This window comes from Dromaius novaehollandiae, chromosome 4 (genome assembly GCF_036370855.1).
Source record: "Dromaius novaehollandiae isolate bDroNov1 chromosome 4, bDroNov1.hap1, whole genome shotgun sequence".
NCBI lineage: Eukaryota > Metazoa > Chordata > Aves > Casuariiformes > Dromaiidae > Dromaius > Dromaius novaehollandiae.
In genome coordinates, this window is record NC_088101.1 from 42,114,557 (window position 1) to 42,135,064 (window position 20,508).

A 20,508-nucleotide genomic window follows, 5' to 3' on the forward strand; every position below is an offset into this window, starting at 1 on the left:
TTGAACTTATTTCAATAGCTACTAGCCTGATATAAGTTACAAGATATCTATTCTGAGTATTTTAGTTATGTCATGAGTTAAATCAGGGAATAAATGTATCCTTCCTGCTTGATTTAAGTTGTTCTCACTGTTGAAAAGATGGGAGAAACCTCTAGAGTCCTCTTTTCTCCCATCTTCTTTCTATGGAGATGTGTTTTGCTTCAATATGCAAACTTCCCCATGCAGCCAAGCTTTTAATTAGGATTATTCCTGAGAAGAGACCATGGTATATGCCTGCCAGTGGAGACAACTGAAGAACCAGCAGTTGCCTGTGGGGAAGATTATAAGGAAGCCTTAGTGCAATAAACAACAATTTGAACTTAAAAAAAGTTCTTTCATAACATAGAAGTTATCATTAGTATCAGTGGGCTTTTAAACTGTTTTTCTAGTTCAAAGATTGTTAGAAAGGAGCAGAATCTAAGCAGAAATCTCTGAGGCACAGTGTTTCTGGTGCTACCACTGCAGCTTACACGCTCCCTCCTGTCCAGATTTTGCCTTTAATGCACAGCATCATAATCAGCATGTAGCTCCTCTGTTGACAGATCTTGTGACTCAGACTTGAGTCTAACATGACTAATTTGCACAAGCAGACAGTATGGTTAGTGTTGCATTAGGTAAAATAAAAAGTAAAACATTGAACAAACACAGTATTGCATAGAGTAAATAGTGCTTTTAGTAGTTTTTAGTCTGAGTCCGTATATCTGCTCAGCATTCTCAATTAAGGGGATGTTTCTTCTTTTTTTTACAGGTTATCACAATTGGTAAACATGTGAAAGGTTATCATTACATCATTGCAAATCTGGTAAGCAAATTTAATATTTAAAATACCCATATTACTCATTTTAATGTTTATGGAAGCACACCAACTGGTATTTTGTTTTAAATGCATTTTAGAAAATAAAAGCTAAATGTCATTATCCTTACTAAATGAATGCATGTGTTGAGATTGTGGTTCTTATTTGGCTGAATCTTTTCAGGGCTTAAAAGCCTCCTGTGACATTCCTGTCAATGGCAGTGAAGATTGCTCAGCACCTCCAGCAGATGTTCTGCCCTTTTTCTACATACTTTAGAAAAGTCAGGATAGGTAGGGAAATCAGAAAAAAAAAAAGTTCCAGCTTATAGACCAATCTGTTCATTCAGGTAACTGATGTTTTCCCCTGTCACCTCTGATGTACTTACAAATTAGAGTTCTCAGCCTTCATTCTGCTAGACCAGCGAGTCTCAGCTTTACACATCCTCCTTCCTCAGATTGGCTAGGCAGTCAGTTTGAATTAATCTTTTCTTGAACATGGGTAATCAGAAAGTATATCTAATAGTGTTCCTAAGTGAGAAAGTTAAGGAAACTCACTAAACTCTTTCAAGGTCATTTGTTTTGAACTTGCATCCAGAGGTGAACAGCCATTTTACTGAGGTCAGCAACAGTTATTTACTGCAGTGAGGGAATCTAATCCAATGTTTTTGTAAAGATAAGAAACCAAATTCTACAGGCTTGATTTTCACTTATGCTGTTCCAGAAAAGAGTTTAGGGTTGCATGGTGGAAGTATCTTCAAATCATTTTTTTCTCCTCTATTTTTGGCCTGTGATAGGGTTTGACTGATAAAAATTTCAGCAGGGCTCAGAGTGCCCTAATTTACAGTCTGCTCTCCGTGATCCTTTGAGGGCTCTGGGAAAACAGGACAGCAACAGTGTGTCTATCATACTTAAGGCATAACCCCTGCTTACCCCTGCTAAGTGTTCATTTTGGTTGTATTTCAAGCTGAAGTCAGGATTTCATTTAAATTCCTTACTGTGGTTATTTGGGGAAAGTTAAATACAGGACATGAAACAGAAAATGTATATTCTGCTGGTCAGCAGCTACAAAGGCAAACCCACATCAAAATTCACCTATCCAAGAAATATGACCAAATCATTCAGTCTTGGCATAAAAATCCAATCCTGGGCTCATTGGCTTTGTTAGAATCTCTATTCTCAGTCTGGCAAAACTCTTATTTCCCTTTTTCTGAATTGATGGGCATTCCTGTTTCAGAGGAAAAATGGTTGAAGATGATTCTTGATAGAGGTTTACCAACCTGCAACTCTTCAGCTTAGTTACAGATACCATTGTAGATATATGGAAATACCTCGGAATGATCTTTAGCGAAGGTTCAGAATGATGCTGATTTGAGTGGAATGGCTGAGAAAATGTTCAATAACATCAGACCGCTGAAGTCATGAGTTTATTTGATACTTATTTGTCAACAGTAATTGACACAATTGGTTGTCCCTCATTTAACTTGGATAAATAAACTATTTCATTCTAACCTGTTCTCATTTTATAGTGAATATTAGGGTGAAGAAAAAGAGCTAAGATATAAGAGCCAGATGTTTACCTCTCCCAAAATTGATGGAATGAGAACTGTTCATAAGAACAAGTATTTCTTTATTTGGGAGGGGAAATTGTAAGTCCTTTCACATGCTCCAGGGTTCCTGATTAAAAGAGGAAGCAACTGAGGCTGTAACTGTTCCTGGCTAAAACTTGCTTAACTGTTACTCATGGCAATATTTACCTTCTCATCTAAGCAGTCCCATTGAAGTTAACGGGATTGTTTAGGGAAGTAAGCATGGCAAGGATAGTTCCTTTCAGCCCTTAATCTCTAAAGGTGTATGTCTAGTGAGCAACAAGAGACATTGCTGGCTCACAGAGCTGAGGACTCAGTCCAGGATTTAGACTTGGATCCTGTTTGAGGAAAACGTTGGCTTACACTTCTGCAGTAGAAGTCCTAGGTAACTTTTTATTTGTATGTACTATTTAGAGACCTGCCAGAACTGGTGAAATAACAGACATTGTTTTCTGTGCCCAGGGATTTACTGATGGAGATTTATCAAAAATTCAGTTTGGAGGAGCTAACGTCTCAGGATTTCAGATAGTTGACTATGATGATCCTCTGGTGTCAAAATTTATACAACGTTGGTCAACACTGGAGGAAAAAGAATATCCCGGTGCACACACCAGTACAATTAAGGTATGTCTTGCGTTTGTTTTAACCGTGACAGCTGTAAAGGAAGTGAGGGAATTGGAAGAGAAAGCCAGGAGACAGAGAAAGCCCTACCAAATCAGCCACATGTGTGCCTGGCAGCTTGTTAGGCAATTATTTAGGACTTGATGGTATATTATATCGCTACTGACATTTGTTGGCTTTTTCTTCCTCCATATTTTGAAATCTTTTAAAGGCAAACCTATGACATATAGTCATACGTATGCTTACAGGGAGCACGGATCTAGCAGTGTCTAGTATAACATAATCTTCCAAAGAAATGGTAAGACATTTTCTTTTGAGACAGATGCCTAAATCCTACAAAGACTTTTAAGATTAAACAGTATACCTAAGGTACACAATCATGGTCTGCTTTCAGGCTTGAGTGGCACAAGATATGGCATTGAGTAAGTGCTTAAACTTCTTTACCTCGTTTTTCCCTCAATTTAAACTGGAGTAATAATATCTTCTTACCTTATGTGACCTTTATGATGACCAACTAATGCTTGCAAGGCATTGACAAGGATAATGGAATTCTAATACTAAATAATTTTGCTTTTAAGTAATAGTCAGAAATATTATTAAGAATGAGTATACTTAAATAACTCTAAAATGTATTAAGACAAAAAGATGAATGGCAAATGTTGTTCACATAACTTTTTTTTTTTTTTATGGTGTAATTTGAGTATGAAGCCTATTGATTTATAGTGAGATGGATAAGATGTCTGAGCAAGGAATGGAAGAGCCATTCTGTAAATTCCTGGAACAAAAATTCTCTGAAGTCAATGACCTAAATGTAAATTTTAAAAAGTAAAGTTGTAGGTTACTTTTTTTCTGAGGCCAAATTTTGGGGACTTAGCCAAGGCTATTATTTTTCTGCGGTTAATTTTGTATTTAAAAATCTTTAAGACGGAACATGGCAATTCCTTATCTGATGTTTGCCAGAGTAAGCTAGAGGCCGTATCATGCCATTACATGCATGTATATGTAATGAGAGCATGTGTAGCTCTCATTTAGGAAAAAATGAAGGGATGATTTGACTGCGGATGATTAATACAATTCTTGTGTCTTTCTTCCTGATTCTTTGGAGCACCCAAATCTACCTACCTTTCCTAATGTTGTAGAATCTTAGTTTGGAGATAATCACACTGAAATGGAAAAGTAAAGCCAAAAAATCTAACTGAAACCAAGATGCAGTTTTCCTTTTTGAAAGATTAGTAAATCAGCGCGACACAGTGCTGAGGGATCTGTGAACTCTGATATTACTTACAGTATGGAGGAGATTGCATGCCTGTTGTGTAAGATGAAGTGGTTGTAACAGTTATAGCATTAAAATCTGTAACTTTATCATAGGTATTCCCTTTAATTCTTCCAGGCTGTCTAATTGCTGCTTCCAGCTATACTAGAATTTGGAAGACATGAAGGAGAACATATGGGACAACTTATGTTATTGAGGTTTATTTTGTTGTGGATGGGAAAAATAAGTGAATTGAATGTTAACTGGAGAGTACCTGTAGTTTTAAATTCAGTAAGAGGCCTGATCTGATTTTTGCCTTCCTTTATATATCGTCTGTACAAGGAATACCCGTGATTGTGCTAACAGTCATACAAGAGATTAACAGATATCTTAAATTATCAGATAATTTACACATGCTAGAGGTGTTGGTAGGGGAAAAAGTGGATGTATATTGCAATGTTTGGAGAGATTGTTTGTGTCAGTTACTGTATTTCTTCAGGTAACTTTCTACTTCATTCACATATTACTTGTTATTTCTGCCTGCCATTACATGTAAGGACAGAGATATGTTGTATTTCATTCACATCCTTGAGGGAGCTAGAGGCAGAGCAGAATCATAGAAAATAGTGCAGGAAAGGTCCTTGAGTGGTCATCCAGTCCATCTCGCCTGCCTGAAGGCTGGGTCAAATCCACCTGTGCAATTCTGAATGATGGAGAGTCATTTCACATCTTCCCCAGGCAATCTATTTCAGAGCTTAAATAGTCTTAGTTTTCTGTTTTTGTCTAACCTAAATCAGCCTTGATATCACCTAATCCATTACTTCTTAGGCTGCTTATAATAGATATGAGGAAGTTCTCTTTTATAGCTGTCCTTCTGTATTTGAAGACTGCTGCCATATTCCTCCTTGCTTTTTTCCTTCATAGACTAAATAATCCATCTTCCTTTGAACTTTCTACTCACAGATTATACTAGTCATTGTACTCTGGTACAACTTCCCAGAAAATAACAAACTTCCCAACTGGCACCTATGTTGTCTGAAATGCCGACTGGGTCCTGCACCTTACCTGAGTGCTGTGCTGTCCAAATGGAAATAATGGCTTCATGTCTTGCAGACAGTATTCCTTTCAATACGTCCTTTTATGTTACTCTTCTTTTTCTCACCATCATAATGCTGTTGAAAATATATTTATCCTGAGATACACGCTAACTAACCTTCAGATCTTTTTCTGCAGTGCTTCTCCTGGACTGCCTATTTAGACAGTCCAATCTCATATCTGTGCACTTAATCATTCTTGTAAAGTACGGGGTTTTACATTTATTCTTGTTGCATTGCATTCCTTACCTGTCCATCCTGAACAAGCTGTTCCTTTCTATACTAATATTAATGTGAGTTGTCCTGTGCCTCTTGGAAAAGTATTTAGACATCTGAGTTTTGAGCAGATTGATCCACCGTTCTCCTATTTGTCCCTTCTATAATCTTATAAATAACCTTTCCCCCCTTTGGTTTTGAAGGAGTTATCCAAATTGTCATTGTTTACACATGAGCTTTTGTCACTAATTCCCATGGAGCCTAGAAGGGAACCTTTACTACTAGATAGATAGGATGAGTGTTATTTAATCATAAAATTTAATTAGAATTCCGAAGTTATCACTGCAAATTCTGTACAGAACCAACATGAAAACTGATAGGAGTTTGTATTATGGTTATACAATTGAAAAGAGGTTATGTGTCCCTGGCCTAGGCATTGCAAATGCTGTCTCATTGCAGGCAATAGTGTTGCAAACTGCATTGTAATCTCTTCCTTTTGTAATCCAGAAGGAAATAGAGGTTCATTTTACACTATAAAATGCAAGGCAATGGAATATAACTGACGTAATTTGACATGACATATCACAGCACCCAAGTGCAGTCTTGAAAGTGGATAAAGGCACAGCTTTCTAAAAATGCGCATTGCAAAGGTACATGCTTGCCAAAAAAAGATACAGATGTTGAAGCCCAGTTCCAAAGATGCCCACAAGAGGACTTGGATGGAATTGTTTTAAAAGTGTATATTCCACAATTTATGAAGATATTAATTAAAAGAATTTTCAGTCTTAGTGTGTAGATGAGAGTATGACACCTGATTTTATTACTGCACTGTACCTGTACTGATAATCTTTAAATCTTGTAGTTGTTTTTAAGTAGGACACTTAGTCTACTGCTTTGCTGCCTTTTTACTTCATCTTTCAGAAGTGAAGCTGATATACTCAGTTAACCCCAGAATTACCTTGTTTAACGTGTACTCTATATGTTGTAACTGTGGGTCTTCTCAGTCTGCATACAATCCTAAAGAGCTAATAATGTGTAGAACTTGAACGCTACTACTGAGCAGCCTAGCTAATTTCTTTGCCACGTAGCAAAACAAAAGCCCCACTTAACTTTATTAAGGCCTAATAACAGTAAGTTGAAGTCCTCTTTGATGCTTTATTGTGTATTTACAAATATGCTAGGCCTTCTGAGCCTCACTGTGTCAGGCTATTGTGTTTAAGGCAAACCTCTTGCTATTGCAAAAGGACTCTGAAGAGCAATGCATTCATTCACAGCCAACTGCTCTGACTTCCTAATCTGATTAATCTGTTCAGTTGGGGGCAGCCTTCGGTGCAATTCCAGTTCATACTTCTTGAAGGCTAGCGAGACGTGGCGAGAGATACCAAGCTATCATAGCCTGTGATGAGCTTTCCTAAGCTTGGTGTATGCAAGAAGTGGGTATAAATATCATACATGTACAGAAACTATGTGCAGCATGTAGAAGGGAATCTGGGGCAGCCTGGTTGAAAAACTAAAGCAGTTGAGATGCACAGTGAATACCATTATGTTGGGAGATAAGAACCCAGTACTCACTGCAGCCATTGTCAATGGCATAAATTGCTTCATGCTAGTATGGTACGTTTCAGATGTTCAGAATTCATAAGATTATATTTCAGGATTCATAAATCCTTCCCCCAGTCAATGTATAGTTAAAATAACAAAATGGTTTTTGCCTCTTGATTTTGTCTTTAGTAGTTTCACATTTTCACAGCTTTTTACAATCAAGTCATCTAGCCTCTTAGAAATCATTATGAGATGTATATTTTGTGATGATCATGTGGTTTTACAATTTGGAATGTTTATATAGTAGTAAATAGCGTGCTGTTTATGATAAAATCACAAGAATTGAAAACTGCCAATCTCAAACTGGTAAATTAGGAAGAATGAAGCTTGTAATGCAAGGCTGGTGTTTGAACTCTAGCAGTGCTAGTTTGCCTCAAGGATGGAATACACAGCACACTTGCAGACAAATATGAAAGTACATTTTAGCTTGCAGAAATAATTAAAATTTAGATAACTCACTAATAAGAAGGTACAAAGAAGAGAACAGCGAAAACTTTTCTTCAGACTAGAAGTTCAGAGCATTCAGTCTAGATTTAAACTACTAAGCCCAAAAATGAATGTGCAATTTATGAATTAGACAACACCAGTATTTTAGGGCGTGCTTCTTATGCTTCACCATCTTGGAAAGTGGTTTTATAATATCAGGCATTTTAATAAACATTATAAGTGATATTCTGTTGTACCTGCTACAGTTTTAATGGAAAAATGTGATTGATTGTGCCTAAATTCAAGTAATTCCACAGAGATTATAATGGTTTCTATAAGAAAATGAATTACTTAATTTTAGTATTTATAATTTGATTTAATCAGAAATTGGAGTCATATTTTTTTAGAAATGTCCTTGTAAAACTGTTGTCTTGCATTCGTGAGATTTTTTTGCTTATATTTTTCATTCTCTTTGTTTCCCAATCAGGTTGCTGTGCATAAAAATACACATCCAGCAGTTGGCTGTCTAGCTACCTGATTTTACTGCACAATTGGCTTTTGAACCCAAACATTGAAGCTTTTCTATTTGCAAAAACATACATAAAATATGCATACTAAAGAAATTTCAGCATCAAACTACATGCTTCTTTCTAATAGCTTATGGCTCCCTTCCATAAGTAATCACTCTTTCCAGTATAGGGTTTTTTTTTTTAAGAAAACTTAATTAAAAAATGGAACAATTATCAATGAAAGCATTGGGGGGGGGGGGGTGGTGAGGCAATATCCGTAGATTTGTCCCAGGCGTACGAAGGGCCCGTTGACCCAGATCCTTCCATCCTGCTAGCAAAAGTAGCTGAACTGTGTCAAAGCAGAGGTATTTGTGAGACTTCGGAAGAAAATTGCAGAGCCAGTTCCTGATGTACCTATGCTGCTCCATTTCTTTGACTTTGAATCCACCTATTCTTAATAATTATCGGTGTTTAAGGATCCTCAGCCAACAGAATGCAGTTTGCCTGGAAACTGTTTCTCACTTTTTTCAGGCAGCAGCCTGGTGCTGAGGACTAATCAAAGTGGGTAGCTGCCTGTATTTAGCCAGAATCCAGGGGTGGTGGAAAAGCAATCATTAGGTGTTTGTTTTTCTCTGGCAATAACGATTTCTTCATAAAATTGGCAATCTGGCAAGACAATTAATTCTATTAGTATTTAACTTGGATTTAGATTGGAGCAAACAGAAGAAAGTATTTCCACTGGAGATAATAGACAAAAAAAACCCAGTACTTGTTGGAGTAGAAAGGATGAAAATTGGTGATAGGCAGACTTTGCTTTTTTAATATATTTAATATTTGAATTATTATTACTATTAAATGGCAGGTTTTGGACATTTTTAGATCACTGCAGTGTGTGTTGAGAACTTTGAAGTCTCGTTGTTGTTGTTGTTGTTGGGGTTTTTTTTTCCTGGTAACTGAATGTGTGGAAGGTATATTGTAATATGAAGCCGAGGTGCCTTCTACAGTCCTCCAATAGATTGTTGCAGGGAATGAGGGTGAATCAGAATATATTAAAACTGAACTTACAAATCATTTACTCTGCCATTATTCAATAGTTTAATCTAAGATTTTGATCTAAATAATCCTCATATGAAATTCCATTTTAGAATCATTTCTACTCCAGTGTTGTTTCGCTTCTAGTACCTCATTGCTAGAACTTGCTCCCATTAATCTATATGGGACTTGCCATCAACTGTGAGTAAAAATAATAAAGAGCCTGATGGAATTTTAACAGATTCTTATCATTCACATAGCATCAGCCATTTTATAAGACAAAATATTTGATCTATTCTCTAATGATAAATTATATTTTCTTCTACTATCTTCATTAATTGCTCTTAGCATGCATTATTCTTCTAGAAAATGATGTAGAAAATATTTTTATGATCACTTGAATAACTTTGTCTTGAAAAACAGTCTAACTTACCAATGACATGATCCACATTCAGTGATGCTTGGATGGTAATTTTTATCATAAAAAGAGCAGTGGTTGAAGACTGTATTTTAGTAAAAGAGCATTTTATATTTACAAACGCAAATTTAATGTTAATTTTTTGGGGGGGTTGATTCTTGTGGGAGAACATAGGAATTGAGAGATTTAAGTATAATATTCTGCTAAAGCAAGTGCTGATAAAAACCTCTTACTATATGTTTGCTTTGAGAATGGCTAGAAAGAGGTTCTCATTGTAACCGATAGACAAAAGTGGACAAAAAGGTGCTACACTAGTCTTTGTTTCTTAATTAAAGACCTTTCCATAGAATAAAAGCTTGATTCTGTGTTCTATTGCTTCTAGACTTAATCTTGCCTAAAGTCCATATAAAATTTCTTTAACTGCCAACAAACAGGAAAGTCACTGTAGATAAAGGCACTTCAGAGTGCACTGGCTCATATTTAGGAATAGAGTGTAGTTTCATTGTTGCTCCTATTTAAAGTTGTTTACATGTGCATATTGATCTAGTTTGTTCTCATGTGGAACAATTGGTTTTAATTTTCCCATTTATTATATTTACACTTTAACCTTCACGTCAGCTCTTTCAAATCCATTTCCTACAGCATGATTTTTCGGAGAAGTAATTTGGCTTTCTCTTTCTACATTTTAGTCTCATCGTCTGCTTTAAGTGTTTCTATTTTGTCTGTTTTTCACTGTTACGTGCATAGGCTGCAGTGCTTGCTGTTGGGTCATGCCCTTTTTTAACAGTATAAGGAATGACATAGTGTTCAGTAGCTCAGTCGTGAAGAAAAAAGGCTTTATGCATTCATGTGGCGATGATTAAAAAGGCAGATGTTCTTTGTGCTTTACAGTAAATTAGAGGTGATTTTATCATTAGCAGCATTGCTGTTTTTGCAAGTGCATTCTATTTAAATTTAGAAGTAAGATTATGCAAATAATTGTAAAATCTTACTTATTTTGTCATTATGGATATTTTCCACAGGCAGCGGCATGGATTAGAAGACAACAACATCTTTTTCCATAAGAAAAATGGTGTAGATTCAAATCCAAATAATTGGTTTTAGTCTTTCTGTCAAGCTCAGTGAGTTCACATCCAAATAATTGGTTTTAGTTTTTCTGTCAAGCTCCGTATGTTTTCTAGTGATAGAAAGTTCACCAGGAGTGTGCTTCTGGTTTGAGAATTAGGAAGGTATATAAAACTTTTAGAAAAGTAGAAGAGAATACAGCAAGAATTAATAGGCTTATTAAGGAACTTAGTAAGAGGAAATTAGTTTAGATAGTAAACTTTTCAGCCGTTGAGTAATTACCGGAGACTTTAAGAACCTCCATGATTTGATGTTCTAAGAACAAGTTTCACAATATAATAAAGGTACAATTTGCATTAGTACAAATATGTAAACTAGGTATAGTGTAGAGTTGATTCTGCCTTTGCTGTAAGAAAAGATTAGGTGTCCTCCTTTTTTTTATTTGTTTTTTTTAATTATTTAGGATTTTTCAAAGGAGGAGGAAGACTCAATTTGCAGCAGTTTTCATAAACCTGCTGAAGGTGGAAAAAAATGTGCAGCAAGAAGATAGGTATTAAAAACTACAGTGCTCCTTTTCTAGACCTTGTTTTAAAAGTTTAATTATTCTTTTTCATTAAGAAGTGTTTAAGGCAGGTGAATATTTTGGTATTGCAGCCTAGCATGATAGATTTAGAAAGCAGGCTACAGACATGAACTTTTTTAATACCAGCATAAAACTGCTATTTTGTTTTAACTGCATTGGCTAGGAGAACATCTTGTAGAACTTAGTACCTGCTTCAATATTTCTTTGACTCTAAATTGGTTACAAATGACTATAGTAGCAATAAAAACCTAGTACAGCAGCATATTGTATTATAACTTGGTTACCAACTGCTCTCTGAGCAAATAATATTAAATCATCTCACCAGCTGTATGTTTTAGATCCATTCTGCATGATCAATGAAAGTTAAGACAAAACAACATGATGGACCTGGAATAAGTGACAGCACAGTTCTGAAGACATCAGTTCATCTACCTGTGGGCAGAGCTGGCTCAGTTGAGACAAAGATTGAGGTTTTCTAAGACGTCTAACGTGGTGCAGCTCTTTTCTGCATAACGGAAGTGATAAATTCCCACCAACAACTTCTGCATTAAGTTCTGACTCTAGAAAAATTATAAAACAGTATCACATGTTAACTGTCTATTCTTTTGAAGGAAAGAGGTCTGGAACTTTTGTAAATCCAGATCCCAGTATTTCTAATAAGATGTAGCACAGTTCTGCTTTCTTTTGGAAGACAAAGGTTTCCCTTTGTTGCTAAGACTTTTTTACCCAGATCCATCCTTTTTTCTTCTCTGCCATAGTCCTAATATTTTGAAGAAACATCTGTTTTACAGTAGCACTTCCTTTTCTGTATTGGCCATTGCATTAGATCTAATAATAATAAAAAAAAAACACTTTAACCCCAGTGTAAAATTCCCCCCCCCCCCCGCCCCGAAACCCTCCAAAATGCAGGTATCTACACTCTTTTTCTACTGAATTGGCACCTTAGGTGATTCTCGTGAATAATGGAAATTCTTGTGGAATCTCCATCTCTCTGTCCCGTTAGAGTAGTAGATGAAACAGGTGGAAGGGTTAGGCGCCTCAGGGGCCGTGGATCTTGTGACCTTTGCCTTGTTTGGTTTTAAAAGGAAAAAAAGAAGGCCGCTTTCCCGTGTAAATATCCTACAGTGAAGGGGTTAGGACAATTCTTTAAGTGCCCCAGTGCTGTCCGTCTCTGCTGGATGTGCTCTGAGCCTGCCTTTCAGATCGGGCTTGGACTTCCAGAGATGTAGGCTTAGGCAGGTGCCTAGCTACTAGAATATAAACCAAAGCTCTTCTGGTGTGTCCAGAAAACAGACTTTCTAAACCAAACAAGGATGTACCTAAAGAACTTCAACACAGCACAGTCAGCAGTTTTTCTGGATAGCCGTTTTGGACCTGAACACTTAAATCTATCTAAAACTTGCTTAAGATGATCTTTGCATCCATCATTCTGCCCAAAAGATGTGGGCATTTCAGAGCAAAAATACTTGTTATTTGTTTGGCTGTTCTGTATACATACAGCACTGGAATTGCATTTGAAAAACAATCATCATTAAAATGAAATTTGGTCTGATTCTGTATGAGGGACACACAGACTGAGTCTTTGTTGTATATTTGTTTACTTTCATACATATTTGTTTGTATTTCAGTGTACCTAAATTGTTTAAATATAGGGGAGAATGTTGAACATTTGTTTATACCCATTGATTATATTCTCTTAGTCTCACAACAAAGAACATTTCCCTTGCCATCTGTCTTTGAATCTTACCTCCCTTCAAGGAAAACATTCATATCTGCTTTTAGGCCTTCTTTCTCTTAACCCCTGTTACTGATGCAATGTCCCTTCTCCTGCTTTTCCAGTAGCACCCCCTATACCTGGTAAGGAACCCTCTTATGTATCTGTTTCAGTCTGAATTGGTCCTTGAACACTGCTTCAGCTGTATACACTATTCTAGATGAGGTCTCCCTAGTGTCTTGTAAGGTAGTACTGTCTTTGATTCTGCTGGTAAAGTCTCTGCCCAAAGTATCCTACTGTTTCATTTGTGTCTCTCACTGATGTCTTAGACTGGGACTGAATGACTAGTTCACAGTCCTCTTGAGTGGTTTCATTTGTTTGAGTATAGATGTCTATAGCTTAGACATTTGTGTCTGAGCTTGTCTCCCTAAAGTCATTTAATAGTCACAGGAGAAGTCACTGGAGATCAAGTTAATAGAATCTAAGGCAAAAGTAATTTCATCCTAAAGGAAGAGTCTAAAACAGGTCAAAAGAATCACACCCTAAAAATGCCTGTATCTCTCTGCTGACTATAAAAGAAAACTAGTATATCAAGGGTAGATCTAGTTGTTGCAGATGTCCAAATCTAGAGAACATGAATTCCACTCCTTGTGGTTCAGAATATTTGCCTATTACATTTTCATTTCTTTTCTACTGCTCAAGTATATTCCTTTTTTTTATATTTATGTCATAATTCGAATCTCTGAGGACACCTCTGAACTTTGTGTCTTCAGCAAGTAGCAAATGGACAGACATTAGGTTAAATACAGGTCTGAAATGCTAACTTTTTGTGACCTGTGATATGCAGGTGATCTTACTAAATCTTTTTATAAATCTCACACCTTTAAAATCTATGGAAAAAAACCCTATTGTGCTTCATGGGGTGTTCTCTGAGGTCTCATCAGCTTTAGACAATTCAGTCACTGATAATATCTACAAAAGAGGATGCTGGATCAGGATTACTGATATCTTGCGAATGACTGGACAGCCATTCAAGTTACAAAGGTTACTTGCTGATTTTTCTTGGACAGCACATAATTAATATCTTCTGTTTATCCTCAGATGGCTTTGTTTTATCTTTATTTTTTGAATTCACCTTGGGTAATTGCAGCTCACAAGTTTTATTCAGTTATATAGTACATTCTAAATTTAAGATGAGCAAAATTGTATATAGTCTTTATGTTATCTCTTTTTGACAGGGTGTTTTACACCATGATATTTGGAGAAAAAAAAATTCAGGTCACAGGCATGTAAACATGTTTCATGGCAAATAACGTAAAATCCTTCTGTACTTTAATTCATAATACTGTAATTCATATTATCATATTGTTATCATATACTAGAGTTATGATGAAGCAAAGTATATTCTTTGCATATTCTTTGCCACGCTCTAATTAATGTAGATCATTCATGTACAAATAAGATTTTATACTAAAGTTGCGTATTTTATCACCTAAAATAAAATATAACTAACATGCTGCTGTTAGGAGGTTCACACTGCTGTAAAAGTAGTGGGCTGTAAGATCCCACCCCACCTCCAGCAAAGAATATTCCATTGATTTTAATAGTGCAGATCACAACCTGAATGAAGCTCCAGTATAAAATAAAGTGAATCAGGACAGAGCTAATGCACCCTTTAACTCATGCAGAATGTACACCCCCAAACCCACCCACTCACCCCCCCCCCCCCCACACCCATCTGCATGAGCAGGTTATCTGTCTAACAATCATCTCCAGTTTATAGTTATAAGTTCTCTTTGTTTCAGTTTGCCAAAATTAAAACTACCTACAGCTTAGTGAATGAATGTAAGGAACCTTATGAAGGTTATTAGGAGCTGAAAGTATATGCAAAATAAAGCAGTAAGAAATAATGAATGGGCTGTTTGCTTTAATGGTAATGTGGAAGTGTAAGATGTTTGTAAGACATATTGAGATCCTTAGATTAAAGCTGATTTAACCTAAATAAAAATATGTGGATTTTATGTATGTGATATCATGTCTACACAGACAGCTTTTAATAGGCAAAGCCCTATACAAACTAAAAATATTACCGAGTTCTGAATATTCATCTCAGTAATTATATACTATACGAATTGTATTCTTAGAGATAAAACCTTTAATATACCCCACTGATCAAATGAAACAAATAGGATAACTGAATTAGATAATACTACAGCTTCTCAGTAAGCTCTTATGTCATCAGCTGTCCAAACTGTGTGTCAGTACTTAATGACAATGTTGTATTTGAAGTTTTTCAAAATCCTGCAGTGTAGTAAAACATATTTTTGTACTTTGAAGAGCTACAGTAAAAGTAGTATTGCCAGTCAGTCCTACAAAAATGAGTCAGGAGCCTTTTCCCCCTGTTACCTTCTTCTCACTTCCAAATCCAAAACCATGCCCCCAACAAGAATATAATCACTGCTATTCTAGTGGTAGACAGCGATATCAACTCCACTCAGTCTTTCACTTCCCTCTTCTGTTGTCCTGATTACTTAAAGATTTCAGTAAAAGTCACAGAGAGAAATTCCTTGAGAAAATTCACATTAATCTTCCTGTAAGTTTTTGTATCTGGAGAAAGAGTTCCACCTTCCTTTTCTTCCTCTGCAAGGTCTAATTGTTGCATACAAAAATGACCTCAGTTCTGAAGCCTGCCTTGGTTACAATTGCAGCAGTCTTCTGCATGACTTGAGCTAGCTCATTAAAATTCTCATTAAAGTCTGAACAATTGAAGCAGAGAGCCTATACATCATTTCTCACTGTTTTACAGTGTTTATATTTTCAGTATCTAATAGCCTTCATAGGGATCGTTGCATTCATTCATAAGGCTGTAAGTAGTTATATTTTGCCTCATATTTCCAAAAGTGGCCCTTAAATTTGGCATAACTGCAATGTTCCGGACTCATAAAGCCCCTCCAACAAAGTCCTCAGTGTATATGCACGTGTGGTTTTTGTTCAGTTAAGATGGAAAATTTTTCAGTCACTGAAGATAACTGCTTGTGACTGTTTAGCCCCAGTTTTGAATGCAGGTGATTGCTGGATTCTTCCTCAGTGTCTCAAAAGTTGTAAAGTTTAAAGCTCCTTAGTCTGCGTCAGATTAGAAACATGGGAAGCTTTCCCCCCTCCGGCCTCAGTCTGTATTATCCTTTTGGGACACTACTCCTTCCTCCACACTTCTCAGCCCAAAACTTACTTTTGCCACTTTTGCTTACTTTTTGTCATTAAGATAGTGCATACTTGAAAACCATTGAGCTTTTATTTATCGGGTAAAAGTTGAGCATATATATACAAATATGTATTGTTTGTTTGTGTGCATATATATGGGTGAGGAGATGTGGGTATCCAGAGAGGCAATATAGGTTTTGATCTGTATATAGCTGCACTTTCATGAAGAGTGTAATCAGAGGAACACTTTCTTAGTCACTGATGTTAACTCGACTTAAACAGGATTTCTTTGCCCCCTTTCACCTCTGTGGATTTCCAGCCATATCTGCGCACAGAAGTGTTACACGATTGTAGTGAGAAAGGAAAGGCATTCACACCATGAAAACAGCTATAATTTTTTAGTTTAGACTTCAGTTTTAGTTTAGCGCTGTCCTCTACTCTCCTGATGCAGAGCACACTTTGTTAATTTGCATGAACTCCCCTAAGAGGGTAGTGGTCTCGAAACAAAAGATGGATTGGTCTGATTTAAAGAATGTTTTACTGTCTTCTTTATTTTTAATGCATTTCTGTCTTTAATAGATTAATAAGGCAGTAATGGAGTGGTGAAGCTGTAACTACTTTTTACTGAAATCTTTTCATTCCTTTTCAGTATACATCAGCTCTCACCTATGATGCTGTTCAAGTGATGACAGAAGCTTTCCGTAATTTACGTAAACAGAGGATTGAGATCTCCAGAAGAGGAAATGCTGGAGATTGTCTTGCAAATCCAGCTGTGCCCTGGGGTCATGGTGTAGAAATAGAAAGGGCATTGAAACAGGTAGCCTCCCTAGAATGAACGTTGGGATGAGTGCATGTGAGAAATGCTCTGTAAATGCTTGAAAAGGACCTTCCAGTCTCCTAACCTGGATCACACTGCAATTAATGTGGAAGTTAACTCCTCAGAAATGTATCTCTTTACTGAGATAAACTGTTTGGTATGGAAAAGAGTCTAGACTGAATGTTTTTAACAAATTAATATTCAGTTACAGAAATATAAAATACCTTTTGTAAAAAGGAGCAAAATTGATTCTGTTACTGCTTTCATCTTCATCTGTATAGGTTCAGGTGGAAGGTCTAACAGGGAATATAAAGTTTGATCAGAATGGAAAGAGAATCAATTTTACCATAAACGTCATGGAGCTCAAAAGTACTGGTCCTCGGAAGGTAATTTGAATTCTAAGTGTTTTTAAAGGTTTTACCATGCTAAGCAACGTGTTAAGGTAGGTAATGAAACACTACAGATAAGTAAAGAGTGAGTTGTGATGGTAAGTATTCGTAGGTGTATTTTATGATAGTTTTGCTGAACAAAGTAAAAATATGTGCTATTTGTTTCTAATAAATATGGATTTTTATTTCTGGTAAGTACTTTTCAATTTTGTGGATTAAATGTTTTGTTTTCTGATCTGAATTGCTAAACAGACAGAAATTGGGGAAAAGTTAACAATATCCTTCTGAATGACAAATGCAAAATACAGCTTTTTGCTAGTGGTTCTTTAAATGTGATTATCTCTCTCAAACCTTTCAGGAAAAGCCAGTTTCTCTTGTCTTCCTAATTTGGAGTATTTCATAACCCTTTTAATTCTACCATATGTGATGTTCATATGAAAATCTGTTAATACGTGAATGAAAATGGTACACCTGTATTAGGCAAAGTAACAGCAACAGATGTTATTATTTCTGTGTTATTACTCTTTGCTCAGTCTTTTTAATTATGTAATATGTAGGTATTTAGACTGGTAAATCCATAGCTGAAATAGTTTTCTGTGAGTATATATCAAAGGCATAATAACAATATGCTTTGCCTTTTCTATGAAAGTTCATGTTCACCAGTGTCTGTGCATCCTATAAACTCTTTTTAGATTGGATATTGGAGTGAAGTGGACAAAATGGTTGTGAATCCTCTTGATGGCCCTCTTGGAAATGAATCTTCAGGACTAGAGAATAAGACTATTATTGTCACCACTATTTTGGTAATTAACCTCATATTTTGTCAGAAGACAACAATAATTTGTTTCTCCTCATTATATTAGTTTAAATGTGCTGTCTTTTTATTTTTTGAGGTAGTGATGCATTACTAATTATGATACGTGAGTAAAATTTCTGGAAATTAAGGAAATACATGTGATTCAGTATGCGGTTTTGTTCTGTAGAAAACAAGTGGTCATTGACTGGGAAATGAGCATCCTAGAAAGCTAAATGTAGAAAGCAGGAAAATACCTGCTTTCAAAGAAGAGCACTGTCTGAACAGCAGAACCACAGCATTACTTTTTAACCAGTTGTGCTTATTAGAGAATGGATTTTGCTAAACAGGAAAAAGACTGTTCTACACTTCAGAATTGGAGCAACAGTGAACTTCTCTCCAAAAGTGTAAAATAAAACATTAAGAATTATACTCTAGTCATTTAGAGAATAATGTCATGTACTGTTGTAGAGCAGCATTTTTTTTTTTGTTTACACGGCTTCTTCATCACTTTGCATAGGTCACAATCTAGCATAGAAAGTTCACTGGTTGCAGGGATAGTTGGGTGACAATTGAGCAAAGAGCAGATAGATTCCTTTAATATGACTCATCACTAGTTTTGCTGATGATAGAACTTTACTGCATAGTTATAGATATCTTTTTTTTTTTTTTCCTGTGTAATAATTCAGTAAAGATATAGCATGGAGAGTCTGAAGTGTCTTTGCAGGGAGGGTTGTGGTTTTGGAGTAGGAAAGAATTTTCTTGTATTAAGACAACAACAGAGGAACTAAGACCTTTGCCTTCTTCCATCCAAAGTGTAAGAGAGAAAGAAACAGATTTTGGAACTTATTCTCTCTTCTCTGAAAGCATAAGTCCTGTTAACATTCATGGTCATTATTAACATACTCCTGGCAGTCATTATACCTGTAAGTATTGATATTTGTACATGACTGTGGCAAATGTAGTTTTGAAATGTTTTACAGGACATGTCACATTGATAATTAAACAGCTGACATATATAATAAACTATAGAATGTATGTTACAGATGTTATGTTTTCTCTTTTTTCATGTATAAAAGGTAACACACTCACCTATGAAGTACACAGCTGATGTATCTGTCTCTTTATCAAGTAGCTAAGGCAAGTTCTTTCTGTGCAGGAGTCCCCATACGTCATGATGAAGAAAAATCATGAAATGCTTGAAGGAAATGATCGATATGAGGGCTATTGTGTGGACTTAGCTACAGAAATTGCTAAACACTGTGGATTCAAATATAAGCTCACAATTGTTGGGGATGGCAAGTATGGGGCCAGGGATGCAGACACGAAAATCTGGAATGGGATGGTTGGAGAACTTGTTTATGGGGTAAGAACATTTTTTATAATAAAGCCATTAAAGCTGACTGATGGAAGTAGTGGGATTTGCTCTAGTTTTCTCCCTGGAGGAAGCTGATGCAGTTCCTTTGTAGATGATTAATAACTTGTCTTACTATGAAGAAATATTAAAAGAAAAGCTTGGAATTAGGTTTTAAATGCAAACTAAGCTGGGGGGAAAGAGTACATATTTCATCCATCTGCCCAGACAAAAGACAAAATGCTTTATTAACACTTTTAAATATCATATACTTTGAAAAGGGTATGGGTAAAAAGGGAAGCTTGGAATAAGCCAACCATATGGTTATATGTATTTCAGAAAAAAGAGTTTCAACTAAAAATTTCTCAAATTCTCCATAGTGCATTCTCAGTGAAATGACTATTGCCAGCATCTCTGCTGTCCTATTTTTCATTTGTGAAATGCAATAGGAATGAAACCATTCTTTGCTCTGATTATTGTATCAGTTATTATTACTTTGCTTTATTTCCTTTACAGAAAGCCGATATTGCAATTGCTCCATTAACAATAACATTGGTGAGAGAAGAGGTGATTGACTTCTCAAAGCCCTTTATGAGCCTGGGGATATCAATAATGATCAAGAAGCCTCAGAAGTCCAAGCCAGGAGTGTTTTCATTTCTTGATCCCTTAGCATATGAAATCTGGATGTGCATTGTTTTTGCCTACATTGGGGTCAGTGTAGTTTTATTCCTGGTCAGCAGATTTAGCCCATACGAGTGGCACACTGAGGAATTTGAAGATGGAAGAGAAGCGCAAACTAACGAATCAACTAATGAATTTGGGATATTTAATAGTCTCTGGTTTTCCCTGGGTGCCTTTATGCAGCAAGGATGCGATATTTCGCCAAGGTTGGTTACTCGCCCATTTCAACTTTGTGCATTTTTGGTCTCAGCCGGAGGTTCATGGTGCATATATTTTCACTGTCAGGATGAAATGAGTTGCTGGTTTTTTTCTCCCCAAAATCA

General features: G+C 36.1%; 1 protein-coding gene across 14 annotated transcripts in view; it reads left to right on the top strand.

The window, feature by feature from the left end:
- Positions 1-20,508, top strand: part of GRIA2 (glutamate ionotropic receptor AMPA type subunit 2) — a 101,924-nt gene that overhangs the window by 47,774 nt on the left and 33,642 nt on the right. For all 14 annotated transcript variants that reach the window (XR_010388996.1, XR_010388994.1, XR_010388993.1 and 11 more), the window contains exons 5-11: positions 788-841; positions 2,881-3,042; positions 16,801-16,968; positions 17,250-17,354; positions 18,050-18,160; positions 19,310-19,516; positions 20,021-20,391. Coding sequence is in view for 10 of the 14 variants with exons in the window: in XM_026120209.2 (XP_025975994.1) it covers positions 788-841; positions 2,881-3,042; positions 16,801-16,968; positions 17,250-17,354; positions 18,050-18,160; positions 19,310-19,516; positions 20,021-20,391 (1,178 nt within the window). In the remaining 4 variants the exon portion in view is untranslated. The remainder of the gene's footprint in view (positions 1-787; positions 842-2,880; positions 3,043-16,800; positions 16,969-17,249; positions 17,355-18,049; positions 18,161-19,309; positions 19,517-20,020; positions 20,392-20,508) is intronic.